Genomic DNA, 23,556 nt, shown 5'->3' on the forward strand with positions numbered 1-23,556 from the left:
AATATGATAATACATACTGCTTAGCAGGGTTACTTATTCTTTGTGGTTTATGAGAACTCTAAAATTCAAAGCGTGTGTGAATCACCCAAGACAAATTTCCCTGCAGGAAACATGAGTTTTAGCTAAAGTCCAGCTGGCAGTAGCACCACGCTCAAATGACAGTTTAGCAATGTGATGCTAATTAGGACACAGCAGAGTCCAGCACAATAGGATACCTACTTTTAAAGTTAGCTGAATGCTTTTCTTATGTAGCATCTATTTAACACTACTAGATTTATATATGGGATGATTTTTAAATATAGAATATGGTTTCTTTTGCTGGAATGAGAACAAAAAGCAAAGCTTGAGAGTCAGTTTGCTGCCCTGAAACTGTCATGTCTCATAAAAACTTCCTGCAGTAGAAATTATCACAGAGAACCGCAACTTTAAAAAAAATTAGGAGCTTTTCTTGCAACACAAACATCTAGCAAGTATTTCACATTATACATTATGCATTCCATGACACACCATCTATCGTCATGGCCAAAAATGTTCTATTGGTAAAATGGGTTTATATAATAGAAAAGAATCCCATATGCATCAGCTTTTCTCTTTTAAAAATTAATCGAGGTTACAGAGCTAAAGCAAATTTTTTAAAGGTTTTATTGTAGTTTATATTATTTTTTATGTTAACCAGAGTTGCCAATAAAATGCAGAGAGGGCACTGTGCTGTCAATGAAGTTAATATTCTCTCAAAGTTAAATCCTAACCACGGGAGTAAAGGAGCTGAAAACTTTGCATTCCAATCTGCATCCACCTCGCATCATAGCAAAACAGAAGATCAAATGTGATCTTGACTTTCTAAGGCTAGTAATACCCATGTGTGTCAAACTTTTTTTTATCAACATGAGGATACCTCTGAAGCTTGATGAATCATTCTGTTTCATGTGAAAAGCAAACATGGATTAAGCTACACAGCAGAAATTAGATGACATATTAGTCTGCGGATTTTTTTGACAGACACAGGTAAGTTAAATTGGTGTTTTTACTAATTAACGGTCTGTAGAAAATAATATAAAGTTAATAATAGTAGTAAAATATCGGAAATTAAATTACAACACAAATTGGAAACAAATTGGAAACATTTACATCTCAAAGTTGAATTTAAAAAAATGTTAGTTTTACCAGGTTTATAAGCTGTGCCATAGGAAAGTGCAAACATCACATACCGTTTTTATAGCGGGATAGCACAGATGTGTTTTAAACTCGTTTGTTTATTACACTTTTAATCACGTATACTCTGGCCCCAATGGGAAAATCTCTACGCCCAGATATTTTCAGGAAAATCGGCATGTTTCTTAAAAAAAAAAGAGAACGCCAAAAGATTTATGATATTGTGACGTCAGAATGTTGATTAAATATTTATACTAGGTGGTGGGAGTGTCTATAACTTCGCAACTTCAGAATGAGAGAAAGAGGAGGGATGAGCACTGAAATCCCCCCAGAGGCGCGCAGAAAGATTGCGCTTGTGAGAGTTTCGGGCGCACTGAGCCGCAATCGATCTTTTCCTTTTTTCTCACTCATAAAAGATGACTAGGAGGATTATGATGAACATAAAAAAATCTCCTCTCGTAGGCTATGCGTTTCAAGACCGATGGTTCTGCTCAGGTTTTTCGAAGGGAGCTACTTTCGATGAGGACTGACCCCATTTCCTCTGCGGATCCAAGTTTTCAATCACTTCATCAGTCAGCAGGACAAATTCACAGCTGGTGCCAGGGAAAAACCACCCTTGTCCACATGCGCTGCTCTGTCTCACTTTGGAATCTGTCCACTTCTCACCAGGTTCTCACCGCAGACCGACTGGAGAGGAAAACTCCGATGGAGAATCATGCAGCACTTTGAACCCATGGAGACATGGCGCAAAGGCTCCTCACATCTGCGAATAGAGTCAGCGCTAGATTCGCCTTCATATTTACTTTGTCCCTATCCTGTGCGTACTTATGCTACAATATTATTTTCTATCGCGGCGCAGTCATGACAAACCAGACTTACGACGGGAAACGCTGCCCGCCGAGCAAAAACGCAGGAGGGAAGAAACTTCTTGGGAAGCTGGACAATTGTGCTTCGCTGAATGTCAGGTCGGCTTTTCAGCGAGGATCCAGTGATCCCCGGGACCAGAGCAAAGCGCAAGGTCCGCCTGGTGCTCACGGGACAGATGCGAATTTTAAAAATATGAGTGTTGCGCAAAAATATGGGAACAAGAAGCTGCCCAATGCGTTAATAGTAGGCGTAAAGAAAGGGGGAACCAGGGCGGTGCTGGAGTTCATCCGGATACATCCAGATGTGCGCGCACTCGGAACAGAACCGCACTTTTTTGACAGAAACTACGACAGAGGGCTGGATTGGTACAGGTGAGAAAAATTTGAAAATGAAATGTGAACAATTTAGTCTTTCTGCACATGTTCTGTTTTTTCTTTGTCTTTAGTCTTACATGCTTTTATGGTCTGATTATAATTCCAAATGCTCCATCTGCAAAGCAAACTTAAAGGCACTTCCAACATTTTTAAATCGTTCTCCACTCCAAAAGCCATGGAACTCACATCAGACACAAAGTTCCTCAGTCACACATACATATGGCAAAGTTCAATATTGCTGTGTTAAGTCAGCAGAGCTTTATGTCCTGAAGGTTAAGTTAGGATGGTGCAGTTAATTTTAATCCAGTGTCACAGCTGACTAAAGTATCCCCCAATGTGCCTTCCATGCTTCACCCAGACCAAATATGCTCATTTTGGCTTTTTACATATGGAGATGATAAAGTACAAAAAATCAGATCCTCAGCTACATGTACTTTTCTTCTTGTTTTGCATGTAGATAGCATATCATTGATCATTATCTGGTTACAAGAACATGTGCATCCACCAGGGATAGCTCCTCCAGAGTGAGGGGCAATGTCATAAGCATTTTACCTGGGCTAAGCACAAAAAGGACGAGAATGTTGCTCTGTAGTACAGTCTTCATTTCAGGTGAAAGGATTTTTTAAAATTAAGTAATTACGGTCCCAGAATCAGGAGGAAGAGTGAAGAAGCACATAATTCAAGTTGGTTTAGGTCCAGTGTGAAGTTTCCAATGTCAGTGATGATTTGGGATGTAAACCCTTGAAATAAACCCAACAGAGAAACTGTGGAGTGTTTTCAAGTGGAGATTGAGAGACATCAGATCTAAAAATCTAGACCACCTGAAGAGCCTAGGAAACTATAGCTTCCTTAACATCTTAGCAGAGTCACAATCTGCTTGTTCTTATGCTACATGATATTGATGCAGTAACTTATGTTAAAACATTCCTGACCAAGTATTGAGTGGATTTACTGTGAAGCTCCAGACACATTCTCAAGTGAATAAACATTTTGGTATCATAAAATATTGTTAATTGTTTCCTGTAGTTTTAAATATTATTGAAAAACATAATTTGAGGTTTTCATTGGCTGTAGGCCGTAATCATCAACATTTCTAGTACCAAACAGTTGACAAGTGTTACTTCATGTGTGATGAATCTATTTAATATTGCAGCAATCAAATTACAGAAATAATTTGATTACACTTCTATGATATTCTGAAATCCTGAGACACACCAGCTCTTGAACCTGAAGAGAGCACGTTTTTAATTAATTAGTTTACACACACACCATAGAGGAAAATAGGAACAAGGTTTCTAGTAAGAAGAAAAAATGTGGACTTGTGCTCTAAAATTCAGGGAGTTTATGTTGTGTCAGAATGACACACACGTGCATATTTTGTACAGATACCAAAGTATTTATATGCTAATATGAATAGATTTCACTCTTAACATAATCAAATAAATAACCCACAGACCAAAATAACATTTGGTCTGTGGGTATTCTGTCATGTTCGTGTTGTTAAGGAATTTCTGGCATTTCTGACATGAATCTTAACTAGTATCCGGACAATTAACTAAATACAAGGCAGAAATTGCTGCAATCTAGTTTTGTGGGTGGCATTTCAAAATTGCACAATGAACACAGACTCGTCCAGCTCATTTTAATACTGGCCAAAGCAGCAGAAAAATGCATATTACTAATGGATGCAAACAAGCAGACCTGTTGATAATCAGGCACTTTAGCTGTCCCTAGTTGAACTTCTACAGCTCCCACATTGTGTTGTACTTGTACAACACAATGTGTTCATCTGAAATGATTATAATAGTGGTAACTATTCAAGAACAGACAGCATAAATAAGGTAGAAACACATGTTACAAAAACCTGGATTGGTTTCAGCAACAAATCCAGGGTGACCACTGGTGACACCAGCCTGTCCTCCCCTTCAACCCATCAGGATGAATTGGCAATGGATGCATAGATCAATTGCTGGATATTCTAGGTAGTCATATGTAATTTTTTCTGCTGCTACTCATCCATAAAAGACAACAGGTCTAAACTGTAACAATTATGTCTGCAGATAGAACCATCATGGTCGACCTTTCCTCCACCCAGGACTTATACAGGGACTGGAAGAGAGCAGCTAACGTGACTGCAGACCCCACACATCCAGGACACAAACTGTTTAAACTTTTATTGTCAGATCAGCAGTACAAAATGCATTTTGCAAAAACCAGCCATCAAAGAGACTGGTTTCTTTAACCAGTCTCTTTGATGGTTAAAGAAACCATTTGCAGCCTACATTACTGTGGGAAAACAAATTGCACCAATGCATTCAGGATTGGTAGACGAACTAACAACACATTTGCTTGTGTATCTGCTACAGACACAAAAGGGTTGGAGAAATGTAAAGCTTTTCTAAACTTAGAGATGCTTGTACATTAACAAGGCAATAGAGACAAACACCAACAGGGGAATCATCAAGTTCAAAAGGCACAGCGGTGTGATAGAGTGGAACATTGTTGTCACTGTACATAAAAGAAGTAAAGTTTCAGCTTTTATCGAACCTCATATTTCCTTCATTATTGGTCCATTTTTTTATATGAGGGGCATTCTGGCATTAAATTGACTGTTTCTGCCCTGAAAAGTGACAAACAGGAACCATTTCAACTGTTAGCAAACTATTCTTTCAATTTAGTTTTTATTATCAGCTACTTGTGTGACAGAAGTCTGATGCAGGGAATTGTAAACCTGACAAGTTGCTTACAGTTGCTTATGGTTTGTGTATGTACACAAACCATAAGCAGTCTTATTCTGTCAAGAATAAGACTGAATAGTTTGTCTCTCTAAAATAATTCCCTGCTCAATATACATTTCTTTTTTCCTTTGAGTTAATGAGTGGCTTTTCTTATTATAGTGGACCACTTACTCTTTTTAAGCAGTGTTTGATAAGTTTGTTGTTGATTTATGAAGAAAACAACATAGTATAAAAGAGGTTATCATTAGTCATACATCTATTATGTGCAGCAGGAAGATGTCTTAATAAGTTTGTAGAAAAGTGAATAAATCGTCCACATTAGTCACCCCCACTTAGGTGATTTTGCAAAATGAAGCCATATTGATAGGTGTTAGTCATCTAAACCTTCACAAGAGAATGTTTAGATGACTAAAACTTCTCTTTGACCAATCTTTGACAGGTTTGCCTACTATTTCCCACATGAACAATGTCCATGTTGCTCCTTCGAATAACTTTCAATGAAGCTGCTGGCTCAACATGTTCATCTGAGTTAATATTAAACCAACTACTGGACCTACAAAAACACAGTACTATCTTTGATGTTGCAACACAAATGACAACCTGTTGTAAAATCCAGTTTACTGAACTGTTAATGTCAGACTGAGTGGTTGCAGTGTATATGTCAAATTATACATCTTTCTTGAGTAAATTTTGCATACCTTATAAAACACGCAGAAATTCATAGATAACATGTAAAATCGTTGTAGTTTAAAGGGGTAATATTATGTAAAATCAACTTTTTGTGTTTGTTTTTAGTCCCTCAACAAGAACATACCTGGAGTGTTACTTTGATTGTTTCAGGATCCCTGGTTGGACCTAGCGCCACCTTCGAGACACAACTCCTTCTCTGAGCTGCAGTTTCCGAGTTTCTGAGCTTCCGTCTCACAGAGCACCCTGCCCCCCTCAGTTCCTTCAAACTAGCCAGTAGCAATTAGCAAACACCTGGTGGAACTGCACATCAGCTCATCTCATGATACTAACTACTTCTCAGTGCAACTCTGGTTGCAACTCAGAAAATAAGAGTTAGATATCTTTTTATTGTTGGTAAGTTAACTATTGGTGATAACAGAGGAGAATGCAAACAAAGCACCAACATTTAAATATATATATATATATATATATATATATATATATATATATATATATTGTATACACATATACAAAAAACACAACTGTTCTTTATTTAGATTATTTTTTAAGACAGCTGAATGTAACCATGCACATTAATGCTTGTGTTTGCTGGGTAATATGTTGGTCAAATTAAACGGTGTGCCCACAAAAGCCATAACAAGCACTGTTGCACAACAATTATAATTTGAGAAATTGCAGCTATAACGTATTTATTTAAGAGTTATTTTCATTTACTATACTATGTGGACACTAGGTATTTTGAAAATGCTTAATTTTTAAAATATGCAATTGTTTTTACTGTGTAACCTTCTTTTAACATGATTTTCGTCTGTAGCAGCTGCACTGCAGCCAGTTTAGGTTCCCTCTAGAATGATGTTCCACTCTCAAGGTTACAACAAGGATCCGTCGTAAAAACTGTGTCCATAGTCATGTCTCCCTTAAAATATAGTGTTTCAGAGGCAGCTTGGCCTGGAGAGTATTTTTAGTAGCACTGGTTCCACAGAATTATGAAATATTGAAAAAATACTCAGCAGCTGTCTTTACAGTTGTGTTTTGCACCTTTAACCTGTAACATAAAAGTAAAAATCTTATTTTTTTTAATATTCCAGTCTGGTTAGTTTTTTGTTTTTTTTCTGTTCAGAAAAACATTAAATTGTGACTTTTTACACCCATTTCTTCTGTGTAGCAAATCTTTTCTTCAGACATATTTGATGGTATTCACCATCTACTCAGTTCCAAGAGACAATGACTAATTAATTTTATGTTGCCTTGTTGATGTCCTTGATCAAATAAATAATTTTGAATGGAGTATTATACAAAATGCTGGAGAAATTATTCACATTTTGCCTTTTTCACACATTTCTGCCACCATCTTCCAAATACCAAGTAACCATCACCGTAATCTTAATCTTACCAACTCAAAGTGAGTCCGTTATGATTTTCAATATACATCAATGTACTGTATGTGTCCTTTAGAGTCAGGCAGAAATCTACAAACTGGAACACCAAATTAACTCGCCTAGAGTTTCAGTGTACTGTCCAGTTATTCTGCACAGTCTGTCTTGTTACATTAAGCATGTGACAGACCATTTAGGCTCAGAAGAAAAATGGTGCAGTGTTCATTACCGTGGCTCCTGAAGAGAACACACGCATGGCCTCATTTATTTTGTGTGCGGGTATTCACACAACGATAAAGGACCTGATGAAAAAGACATTCCTCTGCCACCAATTTCCTTACTCTTTTCCCTCTGCTTTTTCCATTCTCTGCAGAATCATAAAGATCAAACAAAAACACATTGCCATACACCATCAAGACTTAAAAGGGCATCTCAGCTCTATTGATTTTACAGAAGTCTATAGCACTTGCAGTTACTTCTTAGAGAAGTGTCGAAATTGTATGAGAGGATGCAGCTGCAAATATTCCAAACGTCCACATTAATTGGCTTGGGGAGGCAGGGTGCTCTGGAACAGTACCATCAGAAGGTTGATGAGGATAGAAAGCTGATTGGTTCTCAGTTAGCGTAGAAAACCGCACATTATAGAGTGAGCGATGGTGAGACATAACTCTGCATTATTAATGAGCTGTCTTCACTCCATTCCAGTCTTCGACATGCACTTGTTACCATTAATTACAAAACAACTCATAAGACATTTTTCCAAAGATTCAAGACTGAGACCTGCTGCTCATTATTTAATGCCTGCACCCTTGTACACCCCCCCCTAGTTAAAGTAGCCAGTTTGAACCTATATGTCGGCAACTAGCTTGAGTGGTGCAGGAGCTTTAGATCCCAAGATAATGTAATAATAACTGAACTGAGCTAAGTGCTAAGGACAAAATTGCACACTGAAAAGCAGCTGTATTATGTCAAAATAAAATAGAAGCAGTCATAGATAAATCTTGCAATGCTATCATGCCAGATTAATATTAACATGTGTTGGACTTATGCTCTCAGTAATTTTCTAGTAAAGCTGCATAGTGTATTTGTGTGGACTTGGAAAAGTAGATGCAAATATTGACTGCTTTAATAGTATAAACACCGTATAAACATTAAATGAACAGCAGAAACAATCTTAGTGCTACAGGAGAAGCTAACACCTAGTCTTCTTTATTTTCCTTTTTGTTGGTACAGCAAGGGAAATTAATGGTGCTTCTGCATTGGCTGCTTTGCAAACACCAGCTAATAGTGTGTCAAATAGTATTGCTGCTACATGTGTTTCTGCTTTTCTAGCGACATTTTTGTCCCCGAATATTTTTGTTATGCTCTATAGAAAAAATTGGTAGATTTTCTGCAAATAATTGGAGTAGCTACAGTCCACAGAAAAATCCTGAAGGTGAATCTATTAATGCCTAACCACTGCATTTATTTCATGCACTGTAGTTTCATAATGCATTTCTGCCTATGAAGTTAGTAGTTCAAAAAGTTATGGTTTCAAAAACATACCCTCTTAAGATTCCTGTATTATAAAGTCCTTTTTGTGATTTTTAGATTACATTGATGTCTACATGACCAGAGTTTTCTAAAGCTACAGAAAGCAGAGTTTGCCTGTCCTGCTTCCCCTTTAAATGTTTCAGTACATTTCCTGACATTCATGCACATTTCTCGTGTTCAGAAGAAGGAAATTGGACTAGCTGGGAAGTTGTGGATTAAAATTAAAAGAGCATGAGCTATTACTGATATTTAAGGTAATACATCTGTTGAGCAGCATACTGCGGATTCGCTGTCTGGGCAGATAAACCAATTCAATTAACCAGCTAATATAAGCTTGTTAGACACTAAAAAGCAGAATGACAAAAAGGAATTTTCTGCACAACGAGCACGTTTAACTAAAACCTTTTTGTTACATTCTGTAGGTATTTATGCTACATGGGTGTTTTCCACTTCAGCTTACATCTGATTTGAAACACTGACAAGACACAAAACTGTTCTCTTTATACCTCAGTGTATCAGAATGTAAATGAATGTTATAGATAACAGTATTAGAATGGTGATAACCAATATATTATTTTAGTAGCAGAAAGTAATAAAGTGAAAAACGATAGGCCTTCGCAGCGCTTTGCTGCTCGGGCCTAATTATTCTTTCTTTAGGCGATATATGTCACTAATCTTCATATACTGATGTGTATCTCATTGTAAGCCACGTTTATTTTTAAGTGAATACAGAAAAAAGTAACATCAAACTTTGTGCCACCCTTTTATTCCCCACTAGGGGTCAAAACTGTGCTAAAAACTATCCCCTCACATCATCGTGAAAAACATTCATGTTTTTACACCAAATTCTGAACGTTGCAGCTTAAATTGAGACTTGTGGGACCAAGTACAGTTTTTCTAAAATTGGTATTACAGTATCTAATTTTGGTGAGCCTGTGCAAACTCTAACCTCAGTCTTGGGTTATGGAGTTGCACCTTATATAGTTGTCTTTGATTTACCATCTGCTTCAAGGTTTTGGTCTCAGTGATTGGATTCTACAAATAACAAGACATTTTTTGTAGCTTTTCTATTATCTTGAGTCTGCCAATTCTGGGGCAACAATGGCATTTTGGGCAGAGCAGTTGCTTTGAAATCAAATAGTGTTTGGCTTGATTTCAGCTTCCTTCTGCCACATGTTGACATGCCCTGGGCAAGGCACTTAACCCTAATTTTCCCCAAGCTGATGTGTGCACATTTGGGACAGCAAATGGGGTAATGTGGCTCTAAAAAATGTTGTGAATTTAATCTGTTTCCTATTGTCGCTGGACATCAACAAGTGATTTTCATCCCCATTATTGCTTGCTTAGATGTTATTTTTGTCTGACTGTCTTCTTTAAACTTGAGAGAATATTGTTATTACTTTCCTACTTATATGTAGATTAAATGTTTCTTGTAAGTGTTAGGTATTGATGGTATACATTAATGCATGTTTATTCATGTATTTAACAGCTTCAGGTTAATTTCAAGCTGTTTCTGTTTGGTCACAGAAATATAAAAGAACATACCTTTACAGACAATGTCTCTGTGGATATATTTAGTACTTTGGCATTCTTAGTCCCCTTTGGGAGATCTTCAGCTTGTTAACCTTCCCCTCTTGTCAGACTCAGTGCATGTCTATTGACCAAGGATCAAATCCTGTCTGAGTTGTTCCTCCTCTGCCTCAACTTTCTGCTCTCTTTTGTACTTTTCCACCATCCGAGAATGAAATGTTCTAAAGATATGCAATTTGTCTGCGCCCTATATATAAATATCCTTGACTGTCACATTGCTGGAGGCTTTACTATAAAACCTGAAAGAGCTGCTGAAGGCTTTTCTGTGTTTATCTTTCCATTTGTATCGGCTAAGATGCTGCAGTAAAGCTGCACACAAAATTCCAAAACTAAAGAGAAGAGGGTTTTACAAGGCAAGTTGTCATGACTATCACTGACTGACACCATTAGAATAATGAGAAAAATTAAGCTGTGTTTTCAGCCTAACGTTAGTCACCACAAAATTCTAAAAACTGTTGAAAAATTAATGGCATTTTCACCCAGTAGAATATTCTCGCTTTGGCCATGATCTTATGTGTTCTGTATTATTAAAAAGATAAAGAAAAGTCTCAGAAGAAGCACTAACACTCATTTGTAAATGTTTGGATTTCAAAGGCTTCTCTACTTCAGTGTCTGTGGATATTTTGCCTTGACACATGTTAATGTGACAGCTCAGAGCTCAGTTCAATTGAACGTGTTATTGCTAAAGGAGAGCAAGTGTCAGTCATTTCCCTTTGCAGGCCAAACCATGAGTAATTCTTATTTGAGGAGAGTCCTAAGTTGAAATGACAGCAGTTAAATAGGATCTCGTTCAATGTAGATTTTTTTCTCATTTTCTTTTTTTACTTTTGTGCCTCTCCATCACTGCTTTGTCAAATTTTTGATTTACGTATCTGACTAAGAAGCTTTCTGATGACAAAAAGAAAGTCCCTTGAAACATCAGGCTCATTCTGCCTTTTATTTTTAGCCAATTTCTCTCCAATTAAATTAGAGAAATAGATGTGTGGCTCCCGTGATGCTAAATTGCCATTCACCTCTGTTCCTCACTGAGCTGAAATGGGCGCAGGATTGCTGTAATCACCTGCACTGCTGGACTGTTAACTCCTAATAGACTTTTGGAGGTGGCAGGTTTCTGTTACTTTTGATTAATGATCAGATATCACATCTGTAATCAAAGTGAGTGATAGTTTAATAATGGAGCGGCCACAGCAGTGAAGATTTATGCTGTCATATCAGGAGAGAGGGCGATGCCATTTTTAGGAAGTACGGTGCCACAGACATCATGAGAGTCATCCAGCTCAAGAACATTTTCTCTGCTCTGTGAATCTGTGTTATGGATACTGTCAGTAGGTTTGGACAGCAGGTTGTCCATCTTTGTTTGAAACTCCCTTTTCATGAGACGTCATGATTAATAGTTTGAACTGTTATCTTGATTAAGAATGAAAATCATACAGAAATCAAACATTTACTTATTGTCAAATCTGTGTGATCATATGAATAACATAAGCAGTATTATCAGGAAATAAAATTTTACTTTAATAGCTTACAATTTAAAATGAAACAACAAAAAAGAATTGTTGTGCTTGTTTTAAAAACATGGTTTTCAAATTCCACTTACTTAAATCCTTACTCGCTGAATTCTAAGATTTGATACTTCATTACTTCTTATAACTGTATTCCAAATAAAGTGCAAACCGATGCCATTAGTTCTCTTTATGTTATTGTGTACTTTGGTAATATGAACCCAGGGGAATTTGTCTTTAAAAGTTATTGTGCTGATGTTTTGTTGCTAAATTGCCCCAGAGAGCAGACAACCATGGAATGTAATGAATATTGTTTAATGGGTAAAGTTCATTATCAAAACTTTTTAATGGCAAACATTAAGCTTTTGTCCCATGAGAGGCAAGTGGCATTAAGTAACAGCCCACTGCCCATAGAAATCTTTGTGATTAACCAACCAGGGTGCATCTGGTGATCAATGTTTGCATAACATTTGCACTCAATAAAGTTTAGTCATAAAATGTGAATTTATAGGAGCAAAATGCACGCATGATTGAAGATGGAAGGTTGAAAGTAAAGGAAGTCTAATTATGGGAACTTATGTAAAGTCCAGAACAGAGAGGGAAGAAAAACAAATACAGAAAAAGTGTAAGTGAAGCATAAGTGGGGGTTGAAAGAAAATTTGGAGTTGCCATTTAAGCATGTATATTTTTTATGCATGAAGCTCAACGAAAAGCACCTGAAAAGGTTCTTGTTTTCTAGATTACCAGTTCTGATTGTTTTGCCTCTAGATGGTCACCAGGACATGTACAAGTTATGCTGAAAACAGCAGAGAGAACCTTTCTTAAACTGACACCATGTAAAACTACGTTTTAAGATCAAATCATTTTGGTATTGCTGCTATAAATTCAAATTTATTGATTGTGCACAAAGAGATAAGTCAAAGTTGACCTTTACATGTTCAGAAAAAGTGCATCACTGATGAGACTGCACTGTTCTTAAGAGAAAGAGGTTTTTCAGCAGTATACACCTGTCTGGAATAGAGTAAGCAGTCTCTTTCCTCGGGTTAATAGTTCTAGATTTAATGTCGCACTTATATTTTCTTATTAATTGAAGTAGAAATTAACAAAGCCTGTACAAGTGACCATTGGTTCTTGGTATTCATTTTAAATTGAAATAAAGTGTAAATACTTTCTTTTTTCAAGGGCGGAAGAGAAAACCAGAAAATTCAGATATTACTGGTCTGGAAAAAGAAAATAATAAATACATTTGCTTTAGGTACATAGTTAATTAATATATTACATGTCAAGATTAGGCAGATTTAGCTTTTTTACTAGCTTGACTTTACCAGAGTAAGTGATATGCAGTCATGAGGAGAGAAAGCAGAGTATTTTCTTCTTGTAGAAACTTGATTTCAACCTAAAAACCAAGGCCTCCAGGGAAAATATTTCATTATGGGAGGTAATGAGAGGCAAAGACTACTATGACTTCAACAAAAATAAGACAAAAAAGCTGCAGGAAAGCATTTATTTTACACATTTTAAAAAATATATTTTCATATCAAGCAGTAACAGTCATTTTGTCAATCTTCACTGACCAAAGATATTCACAATAAAAACGATAAATTAATTTCTCAACTTACTTTAAAAGGGAAAAATTCCAGCAGTATAAGATGCATAAAACACACAAAGAAATAAAACGATTCAACATCAACACTAATATAGCACTGTCCTAGTGTAAAGAGACTCTGATCAAAAATGCAATGAAAAGAACAGTATTTTTCTATCTTTTAGAGTTCTTTATCTTTCAGCAGACCATTTGTAGTGGCTGCCTGTTGGTATTACACAGATTCAGTTGTTACTTTTCTTTAATTGTTCTTTGCTTAGGTTTGAAAAAAGTAGAAAAAAAAAAATCTGCAGTTACGACATCGATTGCAGTGGTAAAGGATCCTGCACAAATTAGCTTTCAACCATGTTCCTTAGTAGAAGGTTTCATTTACAGTATCGAGCAGATCTTTCACACTTGAGTTCATTTTCCCAGAGGGATTAAAATGTCAGGGCCGAGTCTGTAATGCATCCTGACTTAAAGTTTGGCCAAGAATCGTGAAGAAGATTGTAAATTACCCCCAAGAAATTTGCTGTTGATTCTGAGTGAGACGGCTGTAATCAATCGAGGCACTTCTCTGAAATGTCTGTTAATCAAGATGTGTGTCTGGACACGTGAGTGTGAACGAGTTTTCCCATTTGTCAAGGCAGAAAGACAGGTTTTCTCATTTCATTTCAAGTGTTTCCAACTTCTATAAACTTTAGTAACCCTTGGAGCAAGTCTTTGGGTATACCTATGTGGGTTTTCTAATTGCTTATAATTATCTAAGAGCCAAGAAACTTGGAACTCAGTTTTATCTTTTCATTTCAGATAGCATGTGCAGCGTTATTAATTTCTTGAGGGCGTAGTGAAAGAAAAAAAAAAGAAAAAAGTACATTTCTGATGGTTGATTTAGAAATCTGCCTCAGGTATAACATGTTCTCCCACTGACTCTGGCTATCTCAATAACCAGCAGACATTAAATGGGGCCGTGCAATGCATTTTTGTCATTTAATTTACTGTTTTTATGTGCACCACTTCAAGTGATAAACTTTGTTAGTTCTTAAACATCTAATAAAGTCAGTCACACAAAGCCATGTGAGTTGTGAATGCTAATTTAGTTAAAACTAGACAAATGAACCTGAACATGAGGCTTCACTACAAATACCAGATCAAAAAAGATTTTGTAGATATTAAAGGCACCCTTCAGTGTTCCTCATTAACATTACAGCAATACAACATGGAACCCATCGCCCCAGACTGCTCCCACTGACATGAAAGCATCCCTGATTTCAATACAAAAATACGGACTGGTCCTCTTTGATCACTTGATTGCACCATCTTCTCCTTTCCTGTGGTTACACATAACTAATCCTTTAAAAAAAAACTGGCAGATGAAATATTAGTGGACATAATGCTTTTAGTATCTTTAATGACGGTGCTCTATTTATCCATGCTTTTAGATCTAGCTGAATTTTAATTGTTTTTAACCATTCAAATAACGAGTGAATTGACTACCGGACATGCAAAATATTTAGATATGCAAACACCAGTTTTGTGCTAGCTTACCCTTAGCAAAAAGAAGCTTTAAATTTAGTGTACATGTTCAAAAAATAATTCATTCATGTTCATAGTTCACCACCTAAACATTCTGAACTAGACTGACACTTCCTAAAGGAACCGGCTCTCATTCAGTCGTTATAATTTGTCTGAATAAAAAGCAAAGCATTGTTTTTGCCTTTACATGGATTGCAACATCAAATCGACTTTGTTTACAGGCATCCAATAATACAACAAACTCTCACGCTAAGTAACTTCATGTAATCTTTCCACACATCTTTAAATCTCTTTTTTGGTCAAACTCTCGGCTTCCTGCCATGGTAGTTCCAAACTCAGCATGTGATATAATCACTGCCTCTCATCTGAAACCGTCTAAACTATCTCAGTTTGGCTTGTCTGACTTTATCTGCAAATAATCAAAACACCTGCTGTCCCTCTGATGTGCTCATGCCTGATCTTACACATCCTTGTTACTCTCAGAGAGAACCTCAACATCTTGAACTCTGTACCCTCCAGTTCTGCCTCATAGCGTTTCCTCATTTGCACTGTCTCTAAATCAAACAACATTGCTGGTCTCACTACTGTCTTGTTCACCTTTCCTTTTATTCTTGCTGATACCCTTTCATGACATCACACCTGACACATTCCTCCACCCATTCCACCCATACACACGCTTCTCCACCTCTTTTCCACACACTCTGTTGCTCTGGGCCACTTAAAGTCCTGAACCTTCACTTCTACTCCCTGTAAGGATCACCGTTCCACATGTGCTCCTCCTCTCATTTATACACATGTACTCTGTACCTCCATACCTGTTGCAAAGTACAGTAATTCACCAGTTGACATCCCGATAATGTCATTGCCCCAGATGAGTAACATGGTGTTTGGCATCTTATGTAAATGCCAAAGCAAGTGTGAATTGCTTACTAAATTTCTGTTCATATACATTCTGTGTTAACAATTAAGCTAACTTCTAAATCATCAATCTTGCAAATTTATGACATCTTGTGGCAACTTATATGTATGATGGATTGAGAAGTTAGAAATCACAGAACTATTAATAATTAAGCCCTTTTTTGGTTGTCTCGGTTGTATATTCTGCCCATAAAATCTTTAAATAAGTAAAATGATCAGTTTAGTCTATTAGTTTACAGTTGTATATATGCCCTCAGCTTACACTTTTAACTTTTACACTTTTAAAACAAAGACAAAGGCAATATAGTCAAACCAAGATTTGGTATCGACAAGGATGCAACAGGGAACATCTTTTGTTCACTATCCATTACATCAGAGTTAATACTGAGACTGAACTGAACTCACTTGAGGTTCCTCTTGAATGAAACAGCATTGTTTGTTTCAGAGTTGTAAGAAAGTCAGTTCCACTCACATTCATGCACATCAGTAATAACTTGAGGCCACTCTGAGTTTTCCTCATCGTAAACTAATTTTCCATTCCAGAACACCGCCATGGTATAAGCTGGCCCAAGCATGTGAAACAGTAATAATTGTGGGGAGAAAAGTAATTTTCACACCATCATATTAAACCAAGGTGAAAAAGAACTTCAGCGATAAACTTCCCAAATAAATGTGAAAATAGCAAAGTTATCTAACTAAAATGCCTACTCCTAAATACTGGAACTGTATCCTTATCACACATAGATGTTATACTTTATGTGGCGTTAAAGCCTGGATTTGCCATAGTCTTAGTCAGTAGTAACAGCTGCCCTAGCTACCAATGGTGAAAGTTATGTGATGTCACAAGACCATTTTCAATTCGATGCACCCTGGCTGAGTCATTGTGTTTTCTGGAAGTACCATGGCAGCTGAGGCAGCTCAAGAGTGTGATGTAATGATAATAGACGGGCTCTGGCTGTGCCATTAGCTGGCATGAAGACGAAATACTACCTCTACAAGATGCTTTTTTGGCACTCTGTTTCTTCCATGAACGCACATTGAACAGGTTGTGGTGATGTTCCAAACACAGAACAAAGCACTGGACTTTAGCCAAGAGTAACACGTTAGCAAACCAAGAAGCCGTCAAATGACATTAATGTTTTTCCATCTTTACACTGTAAATAACATTTTTCTTTTGCAAGTTCCAAGTGTTCGAACTGAAAAGGTGAAGCAAGCATTCAGTGTGATGGCTCCTTCAGCCTGGAATGAGCTCCAATCTGAACTCAAGATGTCAGAACTGATTTCAATGGATTTACTTCGAGCGGTTCTTAAAAAGAGGCAATGAGATTCTATTAAACAGTGTCACTGCTTTTAAATTGTTTTCTATTGATTTACACTTGTGCATATCTATTAATTAGTTTTATTTTGTAACCAGGTTGCTGTGTATTGCAGACTTCTGCCCAGGTCCCTCTTGAAAATGAGATCCAGATCTCAATGGGGTTTACCTGGTTAAATAAAGGAAATAAAGACTCCTTTATTTCCTTTCCAACCCAAATTTTATAAGTAGCACTGTATATCAACCGCTGTGAGCTCCTTTTCACATTTCTTCTCACTGTAATTATGACTGCATTTATGAAAGCTCACATGCTGTTGGTTGTTGATGGGAACATTTATTCAAACGCTATGAGTTTCCAGATGTGGCTGCTTAAGAGTCCACCAGTCAAACCTATCATTGGTTGTAACTTGCCAGTTTTAAATGGCCAGTTAACATTTTATGAATGATTTTGGATGGTGGGAGAAAACATCATTGACCTTCTATTGCTAGGCAACAATTATATGTATATATTAAAATTTGCCTTTTCTTAAGAAAATTTACCAACTTTGACAGATTCAGCTTGAGACCATCCTGTCAAAATGAGTCAGACCGCCTCCAGATGGAATCCAGATGCATTTTGATTCCAAATGTGCAATGAATACATTAACGTCTTTCAAAATGTGCTTTGCTTCTTATTACCAAATGCAAATTAATTTTTTACCAGGGAATGACTTTGACAAATGCCTTGACGATATTATCTACTTTCAACTCTTGCATTGATCACAATAATATAAACAGAGCACTGGTATCTAGAAGAAAAACAATAAGTGGCTTTCTATATTACAAAAAAATCTAGTTATTTCTCACTGGCTTTTCACCTTGAAATGTGTTTGTCTGTTCTATCAGCTCCATCAGTGTTTTATATCTTCTGTGTGGCAGTCATTTAATCTATCAGGCACTAAGACTCCCTGGGAGTAAACAAACAGAACAGCTGTAAAAATCATTAACTCCAGACAAGTTAGCTACTGCAACTTTATCTGATGGACAGGCTCACCTTTGTAGTTTGTATTTAAACAAAATAGCAAACCTGAATGAAATATATCTTTGTGAATTATTCTACAGATTGATTATTATTTTTTTGTTTGTTTGTTTTTTACTGAATGTCTCACATCTTCATGTAAATGATGCGACATGCTCGGAAATGTGGTCAACAGACAAGAGTTGTATCTGTCATGAATCCAGCTTGCAGTAGTATCTTGAAAAGCGTTTGTGAACTTTCACTGTGAGTGTTGTCAGTTCAGAGTTCTAATATGACAAGTTGCAGTTTTGAACCAGTACATACAGATCTTTTTTTTTTCTAAAGATAGTAAAAATGCATGGAACTGACAAGTCAGAAATCAAAGATCCTTCCTTCAGCGGAAATAAGGGCTCTGAAGATTATCCAGCATCTTGGATATAGCTGCAACTCTTTTTTTTTTAAGTCTAGTGTGTGGGGGTGTGCATGCATCTACGTGTGTAGCAAAGCTGTTTGTTAGGAAAGGTGTCGTTCTCATAAAAGATTAATAGTTCCCCGGTGGCCCTGAGGCACCCAAGCCAACAACTCGGGGATCATAAATAAAACTAAATGGATCAATATTTCCAAGACTTTAGCGGTAACCTATGGCTACCCCTACCTTGAGAGAGAAAGCTCTGAGAAAGGTTAGGTTTTAATCGAACCCTTTCTCTGGTAATAATAAAGAAAGTGTGCTATTTATCATCAGCACTGTGTCGTAATGTACCTAAAATCAAGAAACTGCTCTGCATTTTGTAAGAGTAACTATAGAAATTTAGACATTGTATCTTCTGATGTCATTCACCTAAAAACCAGTTTCAAAAGAACTCATGAGACTATTTCTCCTAAATTGCTGAGTTTCTGGGCTGAATGATGCAACTGAGTCACATTACTGTCTGGAGAAAACAGAATTATGAATATATGGCTGGTCTCTAAATGGTAAATGAAGCATTTGGTCTCCAAACTGTTAGACACATTTGGTTATTAATCAATTTTTATTGACCAAAGTGCCAAAGCAAAATGAAGTATTACAGCTGGACGGAAACCTCTCCTTGATGAACATGACAAATGCAGTCATTTACCTGAAGCTTGCAGACCCATTATTGGTGCAGTATGATGATGGTAATTGTGATGCATGTTTTGATTATACAACCTGACCTGTCACTGTTGAGTATCTGAAAATTCATCCAAAATTTGGATGTTTTTGTGTTTTAACTCAACAGCAAATCTGAGACTCACATATAGCTTTATTTTATAGGTTTAAAATGTAAAACAAGTTATTGTCTTCATTTTATTTGCATTAATTTTCAATTTGTTGTAAATACTTTAGCAAAGCATATGAATTTACCAACCTGAATGATGAATAGTTTCAACTCTAAGACATGAAAAAAATGTATGCAAGATCTTTTCGTTCTCTTATCCATGCTCAGAAGAAAACCATCAGCATACATTTGATTGAATTGGAATAATCAGAACATTATGCAGTTGTGACAGCCGCCAAATATTGAAGGACAGTGCCAGACGAAAATAGATAGTGCTTTGCTGAAGAGAGAATCTTGATGCTAGGTTGAACAAATGTGATATTAGAAATGTGACAGACAGAACTGGAAGTGCAGACATCTAGTTTAGCTCATTTAAGGGTGACGCAAGACCCGGGCCGAGAGTAAAACTTGTCATCCATTTATCTAAGGCAGTTCCTCGGAGTCAGAAAGTTCTGAAAGTGATTCTCTGAATCCCTGTTTTTGCACTCTAAACTTCAGACCAGTATTTTATGCAATTTTCCAAGTTTGCAGCAGTGTCCTCATAATAATGTTACCTTATCTCATGTTAAGCAATGCGAAAGCTTTGTCCTCACTAATGAAGATGCACTTTGGCTTCCCAAATGCTTGAAGTAGCTTAAAATGTTTTTGATCACTCATAAAAAACAGGGTTGACTTATAAATTGCACATTCTACTAGACAAGATTATTTTACAAAATGCCCTTATTTTTTACAATTAGTCACATGAAATACATTTGAAATAAGCCAACATTAATAAAAAAAAAAACAGATAAACAATGTAATAGCAGCTCAATGTAAAGCTCCTATGAACAATCTTAGGATGAAATTGAAGACTGATTGTACAAACTCCCCTATGTCATGATGAGGGACTGCTGACCTGGCATGACTTCATAAAAGCAGTATAATTATTATGAGCATGTTTACGGCTTCATAAAATAAAACCAACGTCAAGGTGTACAATTTACACCTTTCATATAGTCAACATTAATTTGCTCTGGCATACTAAACTTTTATGCATTTTGTCACATTTTTAATATATTTAGTAGGATGCCATGTAATTTTGTTGACCACATATTTTATAAGTGTACATTTTGGTCAAAGCAAGAAGGCTTAATTTTTTTTTCTTGACTTTGACTTCTAATACCAACTGTACATTGTGATATTAGTAGCTGTCTCTTCAGTTTTGTAGCCTATTATTATTTTTTGTAACTTTTCTAATATGCATAAAGTTACAGGTGCTGTTTTTATGTTCCATTTCCCCGATGAAAGAAAAAGAAAAGCATTTTGAAATGTTCTGAGAAGGGAAAAAAAGCTCTTTCCAACTTATTCACATTTTTTTTCTCTCTCTCTCTCTCTCTAGGGGACTGATGCCACGCACACTCGACAGCCAGATAACGCTAGAGAAGACTCCCAGCTATTTTGTGACCAGAGAGGCACCTCACCGCATCTCCAGCATGTCTCATGATACTAAGCTGATTGTTGTGGTACGAAACCCTGTCACCAGAGCTATCTCTGACTATACTCAGACTCTATCTAAGAAGCCCGACATTCCCACATTCGAAGAGTTAGCCTTCAAAAACCAAAGTTTAGGTCTTGTGGACACATCTTGGAACGCCATTCGAATTGGAATGTATATTCTTCACCTGGAAAACTGGCTGCAGTATTTTCGACTGTCACAGATGCATTTTGTGAGCGGTGAGCGGCTGATAACGGACCCAGCGGGGGAAATGGGTCGTGTCCAGGACTTTCTAGGGCTGAAACGGATAATCACGGACAAGCACTTCTACTTCAACCGAACCAAAGGTTTCCCCTGTTTAAAGAAGCCCGAAAGCAGCAGCCAACCTCGATGCCTCGGCAAATCCAAGGGCAGGACTCATGTACAGATTGAGCAGGAGGTCATAGAGCAGCTGCAGGAGTTTTATAGACCTTTTAACATCAAATTCTATGAGACTGTGGGACAAGATTTCAAGTGGGATTGAATGTACTTTAAACAAAAAGAGAGAGAACAGTTTATAAAAATGCCTACCTCTGAAAACAAGTTAACTGACAATACCTTTAAAATATATTTAACTGAGTAATAAACAGAGTTCATACTATGATCCAATAAGTGGTATTAAGAATATAAATCTATAAATATGGGTTTATCCTGTGGGTCATCTGGGGAGAAGTGTAATTTATTTATTGATACATAAAATATATACCAAACAATTTTTCTTCCTATCAGCATACCAATTAAATATTTTTAATCTATTTTAATGGATCAACTTATTTACCAAATAACGTCACAAAGCTGTCCCACCATTTGCTGTCACCATCCATACAACCATGACGGAGCTTAAATATTTATTATCCAGATTCCTTATTTATTCATTATTTCCTCTGAAAAAAATAATGAGTAACTAATAGTAACTACCTCTGCTGTAGTTACTATTAAAATGAGCACTCCACATGAAGTTGCCTCAAAATGTCAGATGAATAATAAAATAAGTCAGTTTTTCTGCAGTTAAACTTGTTTTTATTGCAGACATAAAGTGTGGAAAACAGAATTGAAAAATACAGTGAGAAACAACAAATTAATTAAAGATCTGCTTTAACTTTTATATATATGTTTGAATTTGGTGGACTTTTTCTGTGTTTGTATTCCTATTGTGATCATCAAAATAAAAGTCCTAAATACCAAAAACATTTATTGGCAATATTTTTTTTTTCAGTAAGGGTGCATGGAAAAGACACATGTTATGGTGTCTTTTTAAGTATAAGACCAAATTTTCAGAAATCTAACATCTTACACACATTTCCGCAATTTTATAAATCACACTCTGGTCATGACTGTTAAAAAATGTCTGAATACTATGACTGCAAAGTTGCTATGATGTAGACTTTTATTTATGTCTGTGCCAATAAATAAAATGTCAAATTAATGATATTGTTCTACTAGTTTAAAACTCAGTCACCGATCTCGCTTAGAGCACTAAAATATCTCGATTTTTTTTTTTTTTGAAACTCTGCTTTCTGATACTTAAACAAAAACGAGAATAATAACAAGCAAAGAACATATGTAACTCCTCCTTTCTGCCTGACGAGATCATGACAGAGTGACTTCTGTGAGCTGGTTAGGATTAACTCAGCATAAAGTTTTAAGAGAGAGATTGGAAAAATGACATCCAGACACAAGAAAATACACTAACCCAGCACTAAGTGAAAGCCTAATTAAAATAACAAAGCATGGATCAACTCAGTTAAAGTTTGGTTGCGAAATTGATTTCCATTAATTGTTACTTTTTGTTTTGTACACATCCAGTATAATCTTAAATTAAGTCTTGTTTTTGTCTCTGTGCTTCTGCTGTAGAGAGCAGAACCCAGAACCTTTGCATGATAGACTGTGACAGAGAACAGCCAGCCTACTTATTCAGAGAGAACAGCTGTAAAGCCTGACAATCCCTCCAGCTAAAGAAGAAGAGCTGAGGGCAACAATTCAAAAAAATGGATTTTGAAATCTTTCCCAGTGTCTGCTGGAAACAGGCACCAGTCCCCCTGCAGTGACAAGCAGGTATAGACCAGGGATGCCCAAGTCCAGTCATAGAGAGTTGTTAAAACTTTGTTACCAGGCCTCTGCAAAGCTAAATGACATGCTTAGGGATTTCCGTCAATTGATATACACTATTGGAGAATAAATGTATCCAACAGATGCGGGATAGTAGCTCGACAAGACCAGGCTTAGTCACCTCAGGTCTAAAGGGCAGAGTTTAGGACCTTTTTGTTGTTTTTGTTTCATCAATGTCAGCCTTCCAGCCTACCCATGCAAATTCTTTAGAAAAGCATATATTGGCTTCATAAATTACTGAATGACTTGACTTGAAAGACTCTGAGGTAAAATAGACAGAATCAGAGCTTAAAGTTTGTCCCTGAAGTATAACTGGGATGAAAACTTAACTTCTACACACAGAGTGAATCAAAAATGTACTTTTTAGTGACTATTCATCCATATCCCACCGAGAAGATTATATGAAACATACCGAATTACTGAGCTTGACAGTTTCCAGCGATCCTGTTAAAAGTTAAAATGTTCCTTT

General features: G+C 36.6%; 1 protein-coding gene and 1 long non-coding RNA gene across 2 annotated transcripts in view; one reads left to right on the forward strand and one right to left on the reverse strand.

The window, feature by feature from the left end:
* LOC114160481 (uncharacterized) overlaps positions 1-23,556 on the reverse strand; it is a 41,526-nt gene that overhangs the window by 9,123 nt on the left and 8,847 nt on the right. The window lies entirely within an intron of this gene.
* hs3st2 (heparan sulfate (glucosamine) 3-O-sulfotransferase 2) lies at positions 1,470-22,397 on the forward strand. The gene is made up of 2 exons (XM_028043081.1): positions 1,470-2,390; positions 20,844-22,397. The coding sequence occupies exons 1-2, from the start codon at positions 1,894-1,896 to the stop codon at positions 21,460-21,462; spliced, it is 1,116 nt and encodes a 371-aa protein (XP_027898882.1). The 5' UTR covers positions 1,470-1,893; the 3' UTR covers positions 21,463-22,397.

Source organism: Xiphophorus couchianus, chromosome 16 (assembly GCF_001444195.1).
Source record: "Xiphophorus couchianus chromosome 16, X_couchianus-1.0, whole genome shotgun sequence".
Classification (NCBI taxonomy): domain Eukaryota; kingdom Metazoa; phylum Chordata; class Actinopteri; order Cyprinodontiformes; family Poeciliidae; genus Xiphophorus; species Xiphophorus couchianus.

Excerpts from the sequence above, each read along its gene's own strand:
- hs3st2 (XM_028043081.1), top strand. The coding sequence starts at position 1,894 with ATGGCGCAAAGGCTCCTCACATCTGCGAATAGAGTCAGCGCTAGATTC. Across the intron at positions 2,391-20,843 it reads AGAGGGCTGGATTGGTACAG|GGGACTGATGCCACGCACAC; the intron begins GTGAGAAAAATT and ends CTCTCTCTCTAG.